Here is a 10,644-nt window from a genome sequence, read left to right as displayed (position 1 = left end):
CTCGGGTTCCCCGCAGGAGGGGGGCTGTCCGGGCTCCCGGGGGGGGCCTCGGGTTCCCCGCAGGAGGGGGGGCTGTCCGGGCTCCCGGGGGGGGGTACACCCCAGATTCTCCTTCTCTTTCTGCCGGCCCCAGCTCAACTAGCCCCAGCCCAGCCCGCCGCAGTGACATCCCTGCAACCGGGCCCCAGCGCAGCTCCACCCGCGGGGCCCCACCGAAATGGCAAGACATTGGGGAGGAGGGGGGTTGGGGGTGGCAGGGGAAGGGTGTGTGGGGGGGTTATAAGGGCAAAACTTCGGAGCCACCTTTTGCTGGGGAGACGCTTTCAGCCCCGACTGGAGCCCCGGATGGTGGCCTGAGCAGTCACCAGGCTCAGAATAGTCCCGAGGGTGGGTTCGCCATGGACACCGCCCCCCCCCCCCGCACCCAGCCCCCGGGTCTGCTCCCAGCCCCCCCAGTCCCCGGCTCTGCTCCTCCCAGGCCCGCTCCTGGCTCCCCGCACCCAGACCCTCCCCCCCAGCTCCCCCGGGCCCAGAAAGCCCAGGGGAGGGCAGGCGCTGCCCACCCCGACCCCGAGGCCGGACAACAACGGCCCTGCCCCCTCCCCCGCGCTGGCTGCGGCCCGTCGCCTGCCCAGGCTTGGCCTCCCGCTGAGCAGCCGCGTCTCCCTGCGCCCGGCGGGGGAGGGCGCGGCTCGCTAGGCCCCGGGGCGGGGGGGGAAGGAGCCGCATCCCACCAGCAGGCTCCTGCAGGCACTCGCCAACTTTGGCCAAGCGGCGCGAGCGCCCCGGGATCCGCCCCCCTCCCCGCGTGGCAACGTGTTTGGAAACTTTTGCAAAGTGGCGGGGGCGGCGCCGGGAGGAAGGGGGCCGGGGACGGCGGGCAGAGCTGGCCGGGAGGCGGGGGGAGGAAGGAAGCTGTTTTTTGGCGACGCTCCCTTTGTGTGTGAACGGGACAAGCCAGGCTGGCGCTTTGGAAGTGGAGGAAGAGGGGGCGGAGCCGAGGGGCAGGGGGCGGAGCCCGGGGAGTGACGGGAGGCTGGGGAAGGGGCGGGAGGGGGCAAGTGAGAAGGGGGGACTGGGGAGGGGGGGGGTCGAGGATTGGGGGGCGGCGACGCGGGGAGGGGGGGGGAAAAGAAGAACAGAGGGGGAGGGGACGCGGGGGGGGGGCAGGGCGGGGGAGGAGGCACCCGAGCCCCGAACATGGCTTCCTTCCCTGCGGATCCCGCCGCGCCCGGCCGCGGCCCGGGGGGGGCCCCCCAGCCGCCGCCGCCGCCGTCCCCGCTCCCGCCGGCAGGCGAGTCCCGCCAACTTCTGCCAACTTTAGCGGCCGCCCCCCCTTCCCCGCCGCCGGCCGCCGCCGCCCCCGCCCCCGCGGGCTCCCCGCCGCCGGCCGCCCCGCCGCGCTTCTCCCCGGAGCAAGTGTCGTGCGTGTGCGCTGCAGGCCGGCGACCCGGGCCGGCTGGGCCGCTTCCTGGGCTCGCTGCCGGCCGAGCCGGAGCCGGAGCCGGCGGCGGCGGCGGGCGGGGAGAGCCTGGCCAAGGCGCGGGCGCTGCTGGCCTTCCAGCGCGGCGACTTCGGGGAGCTGTACCGGCTGGTGCAGAGCCGGCCCTTCGCCGCCCCGCACCACCCCTTCCTCCAGGACCTCTACCTGCGCGCCCGCTACCGCGAGGCCGAGGCGGCCCGGGGCCGGGCGCTGGGCGCGGTGGACAAGTACCGGCTGCGCAAGAAGTTCCCGCTGCCCAGCACCATCTGGGACGGCGAGGAGACGGTGTACTGCTTCAAGCGCCGCTCGCGGGCCGCCCTGCGCGACTCCTACGGCCGCAGCCGCTACCCCAGCCCCGAGCAGAAGCGGCGCCTGGCCCGCGACACCGGCCTCTCGCTCACCCAGGTCAGCAACTGGTTCAAGAACCGGCGGCAGCGGGACCGCAGCGGGGGAGGCGCCGGCACCCCCAGCAAGAGGTAAAGGGGGGAGGGGATCCCCCCCCTCCAGACCGGACTCCCCCAGAGAACGGATAGCCCCCCACCCCCCGCAGCCTCTGCGGGGAACCCGCCTCCCCCCCCCGCGAGCCCAGACATCCCCCCGTGGGAGCCCGGACAGCCCCCCCCAGCCTCTGCGGGGAACCCGCCTCCCCCCCCGCGAGCCCAGACATCCCCCCCGGGAGCCCGGACAGCCCCCCCGCCAGCCTCTGCGAGGAACCCGCCCCCTCCCGCGCGCCCAGACAGCCCCCCCCCCCCAGCCTCTGCGAGGAACCCGCCCCCCCCGCCGGGAGCCTGGACAGCCCCCCCCCTCGAGCCCGGACAGCCCCTCCTCAGCTTCTGCGGGGAACCCGAGGCCTCCCCCCCCCCGGGAGCCTGGACAGCCCCCCCCCTCTGCGGGGAACTCGAGCGCCCCCCCCAGGAGCCCGGACAGCCCCTCCTCAGCTTCTGCGGGGAACCCGAGGCCTCCCCCCCCCCGGGAGCCTGGACAGCCCCCCCCTCTGCGGGGAACTCGAGCGCCCCCCCCCAGGAGCCCGGACAGGCCCCCTCCTCTGCGGGGAACCAGAGCCCGTATCCCCCCACCCGCCGACAGGCCCCACACTTGCAGGGATCCCCTGAGAGCCTGGCCAGAGCTCCCCTCCCCCGAGAGCCCCGCACAGGAACTTCCTCCCTCTGCGGGTGCGGGACACCCTCTCCCTTGAGAGCCCAGTAGGGGAAAATTTTGCAGGGAACACTTCCCATGCAGCACCCCCACTTCCCATGAGAGAAACACCCCCCCACCCCGAGACTTTGCAGCTCACTCTGTTCGCTCCCGCCCCCACTTCGAAAGCCTGTAAAGCCCCCTCTCTGCAGCCGGCATTTCTGGGGCCCTGTACTCCGGAGATCCTGTACATCTTCCCTCTTCAGGGACCTTTCTGGATCCTATGCAGCCCCCAGAGCCTACACCTCTGCAACGACACCCCCCCCTACACACCAATATTATACAACCCCCCCCTGCAGGGACAGCCCCAGATTCTATACACCCTCTTCTGCTAGGACCCCCCAGAGCCTACAACTCTTAGAACCTATAAATTTTCCCTCTGGGGGCCCCCCCAGATCCTATACACCCCAGATTCCCCTCTGCAGGCACCCCATCCTATACAGCCCTCTCCTGCAAGCACCCCAACCTGATCCTACACACCCCAAAGATCCTATTCAGCTCCCCCTGGAAGGATCCCCCCTCAATCCTATTCACCCCCTCTTTGGATCCCATAGGCACCCCCTGCAGGGACCTCCAAAGGAGGTTGGAGGATGGACCTTGACCTCTTGCCAGCGTCCCCTTATAGGGTGAAGGGAACCCTAGCAAGAGGAACCCCCCCTCTGCAGGCATCCTCAGCTAGATGTGAGGAGATACCCCAATATCTCATCCTGCTGCAGGGAAAGAGGGACCCCAAGAACCTATAGGAACTTTGAAGATGTGTCCCCAGGGAAAGGAAGAATCTCTTTTGATGAGAGGGGCTGGGAAGCCCCAGGATTCTGGAGGGACCCCGCAAAATAACACAGCCCCTGCGGCAGGAGGGCACCCAGTAATAGACACAGGAAGAGCCCTGCAACAGCACCTCCAAATCACCCAGGCAGACCCCATTTTGGACTGGGACCACTCAGCAAGAGGGACAGCTTCCCTCCCCAGATCTCATCCCTGGGCAGGAGAGGAGCTGGGAGGGTGCACCCCAAAACCCCATGCACCCCTCCCATCTCTCCCCAGGGACAGGCCAGCAACCCCAATAAGAGGTGTTGGCAGCCCCCACATATTCATAAACATCTCCCCCTACAGGGTCAGAAGTCAGTGCTGGGAGCCCCCAGAGAAAGTTAGATGCACCCCGAAATCCTATGCACCCTGACCCATCCCCCACAATGCTCTGACTCCCCCCATGAGAGCAAGGTGCACCCCCAAACCATGCACACCTTAACCCACCTCTCCATAGTGCTGGGACCCTGCAGTGAGAGCTAGGTGCATCCCCAAACCATATGCACCCAACTCATCCCCCCACAGTGCTGGGACCCATGGCAAGAGAAGCGCCCCCTCCCCACACCGCTCCCGGGGGGAAGAGTGGTGGTGGGGGACAGGCCCTTACCCGATACACCCTCAGTACAAGAAGTGTGTGGAGAGGTGTCTTGACTTGGTGTCTTCCATCTCTCCCCATGAGGGGAAGGGGGGCTGTTCCCAACTCTCTCCCTTTGTTGTGAAATATGAGACCCCCCCTTCCTCCACCCCCAGCTCTCTGGCATCCTGGTGATTTCACCTTCCAGCCGGTGCTGGTGTCCTCCCCCGGCTGGGGCCTAGGGAAGCTGGGTCCGGGGAGGCTGGGGCCTGGTGCAAACCCACGGAGCTGGAGACGTGGCCTGGGACGGCTGGATCTCTGTGTCGCAGCTCTTTGTATCCCTGCCGCGTGGTGTGGGGAGGCCGATGCCCGACTGCTGGGGGTGGGGGGGTGACGACTCTGAGACCCCGCAACGAATTTAGCGCTGGATCTCTGCTGCCTTCCGTAGATCTGTGGGGCCAGAGCCTTGGCTGAGGGAGATCAGCGCAGCCCCAGAGACTCCAATGGAGCGAGGATGATTGACCCCAGCTGGGGATCTAGTTCATGGCCTGTGATGTAGGTAGTAGAGTTGCGGGGTCTCCGGCTCTGGCCATGTGGGCTTGGAGGACCCCCCTCTGGCTGGAATCAGTCCTGCTGGGACTCTGCCGGGGGGTGGGGAACTCCTGGGTTGCTGGGGAACTTTCCTACTTGTGGTGCAGCCTGCGGACCCCAGGTAGGTTTGTGTCACGAGGTAACTGAGCCGTCGGGAGGCAGGGGGGTCAGGAGCTTTCAACGCTGTCAAACTCACTGGCCCAAAAGATCCTAACCCGGCTCAGGCCCTGCCCCCAGGAGCTGGCAGTCTGACTATACAGTGGGGAAACTGAGGCATGGGGTGAGGAAGGCACTCACCTAGCAAGCCAGAGCTGGGATTAGAACGCCAGTCTCTGAAGGCCCAGTTGGCTGCTCTACCCACTGGGCCATGCTATCTCTCATTACTCTCTGGATATCAGGCCCCTTTATGGTGGGGGCAGAGGCTGCAGCTAGAGGGGGATGACAGCTCCGGCTAACCCCCCGCCCCTGACAGTCCCTCTCTCCTGGCAGCGAGTCGGACGGGAACCCCAGCACGGAGGACGAGTCGAGCCGGGGGCTGGAGGAGACTGAGCTGGCCGTGGGGACGCCCGCCGGGCCGGATGGGGCCAGCGCCTCGGGGAACCTCTTCTTGCCGGCGCCCGCCGGGGCCTCATCCATCCTGCTCAACGGCAACTTCATCACCACGGCCGGCCCGCAGGCCATGCTGCTGAACAGCAGCTCCGTGCTCCAGGCGCCAGGCGGGGTGCTCATCAACGGGCTGGCGCTGGGCGACAGCCAGACCATCACCCTGAGCCCTGTGGCGCCCACCCCGCCCGTGCTCCTCAACGGCGCCGCCCTGGTGGGGGCCAAGACCCCAACCAGCACTGGCCTGGAGTCGCCACCGGCCGCCTCGGCCAGGCCTGACATCAAGGCGGAAGCCGGCGAGTCACTGCCCTCTCTGGTATTCAGCCCGGGCACCTTGGAGGTGAAGACAGAGGAGAGCCAGGCGGTCGGGGCCCTGTCCGAGGTGCCCACGTTCCTTCCCCCAGCCGTGTCCGACCCGAAGGGGGTGCTGCTTCCCGCGCCGGCCAGCTCAGTGCCCCAGGTGGTGCCGTCGGGCGAGGAAGCCCCCTGCCCGGCCCCGGCGCTCCCCCAGCCGGTGGCCTCCGGCTCCCAGATCGTCCCCCTCTCCCACGTGGTGCCCAGTTCTCAGCCTGGCCAGGCCCTGCCCGTGACGTCGCCTCCCCCGGCTGCTACCCCGCTCCTCCAGGGCTCTCCCCTGCTGTCCTTCCCCGCCCTCACCTCGCCCATCCCGGGGCCAGCTCAGGCTGCCCCGGTGCCAGCCGTGGTCCACGTCCCCGCCCCGCCCCTGATCCCCATCTCCCAGGTCTCGCCCCCCTCCCAAGTGGTGCCCCTGTGCCAGCCGGCCCCAGGCACCCCGGTGCTGTCCCCTCCCCAGACGGTGCCGCTCTCACCCACCCAGGTCTACTCAGTGCCCCAGGGGGCCCCCGCCCCGCAGCTGCTGTCGGTGCCCCAGGGCTCCCAGCTCCTCTCGCTCCCGCAAGTGGTGCCCACGTCGCAGGTGGTGACGCTGCAGCAGGGGGTGGGGCCGATCCAGATCCTGGCCAGCGCCGCCCCGCTCAAGGTGGGGGCTCCGCAGGCGGCCGGCGGGGCCGTGGGGCAGAGCAACGTGCACCTCATCAATGCCAACGTGGGCGTGACCACGCTGCAGCTGCCTGCCGGTGCGCCAGGTACGGGCGGGGGGGGAGGGAGGGGCTGGCTGTGTTTGCCCTGGCCGGGGGGGCGCAGCTGGAATGACTGGGGGAGGATTGGGGCCCGGGCCAGGTGGATTTGGGGGCTGCATGGGCTGGGGGGCCCCTGGCCCGCAGGTCGGGGTGGGGGGAGGTCAGAGAAGTTCTAGAGGAAGGACCTGAGGGCTGGGGAGAGGCTGGGGGGAGGGGGTGTGGACCCGGGCCCATGGGGAGACTATTTTGGAGCACCGATGAAGCAGAGGGAGTCCTGGGGCTGTGGGTGTTTGGGGGGGGTGAAGGGCGCTGAACCCTAGGACAAGGTTCCAGGGGGTTGGGGGAGTCCCTGAGTCCTTCCACCAAGACGCCATGTCTCTCCAAGCTCTGCTCCAGCGCGGGTCCGGGTACAGGACTGGCTGTGTGTGCGGGGGCGGGGGGTGTCTCTGGCCTGGGGGCTCGCTAGCTGGGGCTCAGGGGAGGGTCAGGCTGGCCCCTTTTAGCCTGAGACACGGAGAGCAGGAGGGGCTGACCCAAGTCCCCCAGCAGGTTGGTGGCAGAAGTGAGAATAGAACCCAGGAGACCTGGCTCCCAGCCCCTCCTGCTCTAGTCAGGACTCCTGGGTTCTGTTCCCAGTTCTGGGAGGAGAGTGGGGTCTAGTAGTTAGAGCAGGGGGTGCGAGCCAGGACTCCTGGGTTCTCGTGCCACCTCTGCTGATGACTTGCTGGGTGCCCATGGGCTAGTCCTTTCCGCTCTGTTCCCCTCAGCTGTACAAGGGACGATGACACTACCCATCTGAGGCCTATGGGTTCCCCCTGCCCCCCTCTTCTCCCCTCTGCAGGGAACTTCCTCCTGACGAACCCAGTGCCGGGTGGCGGCACCATCCTCACCGGCATGACGCTCCAGCAGGGCAAGCTCATCCTGACTGCCACCTTCCCGGCCACCATGCTCATGTCCCCGGTGCTCTCCGCCCCCGCTGGCAGCCTGGCCCTGCCCATCAAGCAAGAAACGGCGCCTCTAACAGCCACCAGCGCCCCCATCCCAGGGCCCGTGAACTCTGAGGGTGCTGGGGCGGGCCAGCCGGCCTTGGCTTTTGGGGCGGACGGTGTGGCTGGCCGCCAGCCTGGCATCCTCTCGAACTTCCCCCAGGAGGGCCTGGTGCTGTCCCCGCTGCCTCAGCCGGCAGCGTGGCCCGGCTCGGCGGGCATGGAGATGCAAGCGGCTGGCACCGAGGGGCTCTTCGAGATGGAGAAGGGGGCGGTGGAGGTGCTGGACGGCACAGAGCCGAGTGGCCTCCTGCTGCCCGAGGGCGAGGGGCTGCTGCTGGGCAGTTCAGGCAGCGACCCCCTGGATCCCGAGGGCCTCGACTCGGACGAGAAGGTGCTGACCCAGCTGCAGTCGGTGCCGGTGGAGGAGCCCCTGGACTTGTAAGAGGCTCGGCGGGGGGAGGGGGGAGCACGGGATGGGACCAGGGAGCCGCCTCCTGGGGGGCCAGGTCTTGGCCCCTCCATGCCTTCGCTGCCCCCAGTGCATCAGATCCAAACTCTCAGACATCTGTAGATCCCCGAGCCCTTGCCCCGGATCCTGCTGCCAGGGGGCCCTGACGCCGCGGGTGCCTGAAAGGCTCTGAGCAGTTGGGAGGTGCCGGATCCGAGGCTGCATCTGGGGGGGGGCCCCATGACCAAACACTACAATTCCAAACTTCGGGGTGGGGAGAAGGGAGTCTGGCTCTTGCCAGGCAAGCTCCTAGGCCCTCAGGAAGGGGGTGTCAGCTGTTGTGGCTTAGAGGGGGCAGGACAAAAGCAGGCATTAATGGGCTTTGAGGTAATGAGCTGCTCCCTTCTCCCCCTGCTCCCCCCCCCCTTTCCTAGAAACACTAAGTGTCTTCCCAGAGCAGGGTGTGGGAGCCGTGCAGCGCAGCGGGGTCTTGGTGCTAAGGGAACGGGGTTTCTGGGGCAGCTGCTGATCAGACCCCAGGTCCTGTCGGTCGCTGCGGGAACCACTGACTGTTTTCTGGTGGAGGAAAATTCTGGGGCCTGGCTCCCTGTTCCCCTGTCCTGCCCTGGGGTTCCCCATAGTCTGTCCCTGCCACGCCCCTTGTGGGGCAGCGAATAGCCACAGTGCCGTGTGCTCCGGCCACACCCCCAATCCGCCCTCTATACCAGGAGTAGGGATAAGAACCCTTATGCCAGCTCCCCTTGTGCATGGGGTGGGGGGGGGATTATTGGGGCCATTTCTGCCCCGGGTAGGCTGCCGGAATGGCACTGATGGGGCTGCATGTGAATCTTACGAATGAAACCCAAAGTCATCCCTAGTTACTCCCCCTGAATTTCATGGGTCCCCCACCTTTCACTCCTAGACACTACAAACCAACTCACCTGACTTCTTATTTTTTACATGAAAGAATTTTTATATATATAAAAATATATATTTTTAGAAGGAGCAAATCCTGCTGCGTGATTCCAGCGTGCCCGGGACCGTCACCCCGGTGCGCCTCGCCCCAGCTGTATTTAATGGTCTCACTGGTTTTTGAATCACTCTTCCAGCAGGAGGATAAACACCCCACGAGCTGAATCTTTTATATTAAAAAATAAAGTGCATTTAACTTTTGTAAACATTCACTACGTTGGAGCGGTGGCCGCTCCTGTCATGGCCAGCTGAGGCCATATTTCCCGCCAGCCTGGTGGGGTTTGTTCGAGCGGGTATGTTGGACTGGTTGAAGGCTTTAGACTCCCTCAAATCTCACTATGGAGCTACCGGAGAGCCATTTTGGTATGGGGTCCTCTCTACACAGGATGCCTGGGCCCAGATCTACCATGGGACAGGATCCCTCCCCCTGTAGGACAACCAGGTTCTCGATCTGCAACAGAATGGGACTCCTGTGTCCCAGATCCACACCAAACCAGATCCCAGCCTGATGGAGTAATCCGGTTCTAAATCTGTGCCAGGCTGGGATTTCTGCTCCATGGAGTAACTGGGTTCTGGATCCACACTGGAGTGGGATCTGTCTGCCACCATGGAGTACCCAGTTTCTAGACCTACAGTGGGATAGAAGCTCTCCCCTGCCATGGAGCTACTGGATTCTAGATCCATGTCTCAATGAGAACCCTGCCTCATGGAGTAGCCAGTTTCTTGATCCCTGGCAATATGGGAACCCCCCGCAAGGAAACCACCAGGTTCTTGAGCCACACTGGAACTGGATCCTCAACAGTGCAACTGGAACCACATCAGAATGGGTTCCCACCCCTTGGAGCTTCCAGGGTTCTAGATCATCATCTGAATGCGTTCCAGGTTCTAGATCCACACTGGAATGGGTTCCCACCCCTTGGAGCAGCTGGCTTCTCTTGGACCCACCTCGGAACAAGCTGCTCTTTGTGGTTTTTCAGCCTTCGTTGTCATCTGGGACCGGCTCCCCTGTCGTCCTCTCTTCTTCCCCGGTTCCTCATCCTCAAAATCCAGAGCTTCCATTGTGACTCCTCAAAGTTGTCCCCACCATGGCACCCATGGGCTCCTCCGGCACCCTGGTCTCCCATGAGCCTGTTGGGTTTCTCTGGCTGTCCAAGACGAACAAACCGGGGGGCGGGGTCAGCTCTGTCTGGCGAGCCAGCGGTGTGGCACCGGTGGTTCCTTCCCTCCACCCGTGCACCATGGTTATCTGCGGAGGGACCCAGACTGGGCACTTGAATCTTGGGGCACTGCCTCCTGTCCCACCCTCCTCTCACCAGGTACTAGTGCATCTCACGATTATTATTATCTTCACCATTTTGCTACAATTTTTTTTTTTTTGTGAGGAACAATCATTTCTACCCGATATTCTTTTTTTTAAGAAGCTTCTGTCCTCGTCATCCCTGTACACTATTACTGTTTGTTGTTGTTTTTAACATAGCGCTCTGTGTGTGTGTGTCTGTCTGTCCGTCCATCCATCCTGGTACTGTATGAAATTTGTATATCCATAAATATATATTCTATATAACACAGCCTGCTGCTGGCTGGGGCTGGGAGCGTGGTGGGTGGGGGGTGCCTGGGAAACTGGCAGCAGCTGCCCCCTTGGGTCCACTGCCACGTGTGACCTCTCCCAGCAGGCCAATGCTCAAGGGCGGCCAGGCTGAGGGTTGTCTCCATGGGGAGGGGCACCAGCAGGCCTGGTCCCTTGGTAACCCCCACCCTACCTCATGGCCTCCATCTTGTAATCCTGGCCATTAGCCCCCAGCTTGAGTGGCACCAAGAGACCTGGCCTCTTGCCCCCTGGCTGTGAGCTTCACCATCACACCTTGGTCCCACGTCACCAGCCT

At 65.1% G+C, this 10,644-nt stretch overlaps 1 protein-coding gene across 1 annotated transcript; it reads left to right on the top strand.

Moving 5' to 3' along the window:
- The first annotated feature begins 1,200 nt into the window (after positions 1 to 1,200).
- Positions 1,201 to 10,325, top strand: SIX5 (SIX homeobox 5). Its single transcript, XM_073322397.2, is given in 4 exon segments — positions 1,201 to 1,433; positions 1,435 to 1,959; positions 5,139 to 6,358; positions 7,194 to 10,325. Coding segments are annotated over 4 exon segments (2,568 nt in total). The 3' UTR covers positions 7,784 to 10,325.
- Positions 10,326 to 10,644: the final 319 nt, after the last annotated feature.

The sequence above is a fragment of the Lepidochelys kempii genome, chromosome 23, assembly GCF_965140285.1.
Source record: "Lepidochelys kempii isolate rLepKem1 chromosome 23, rLepKem1.hap1, whole genome shotgun sequence".
NCBI lineage: Eukaryota > Metazoa > Chordata > Testudines > Cheloniidae > Lepidochelys > Lepidochelys kempii.
This window is presented reverse-complemented; position numbering and strand designations above follow the sequence as displayed.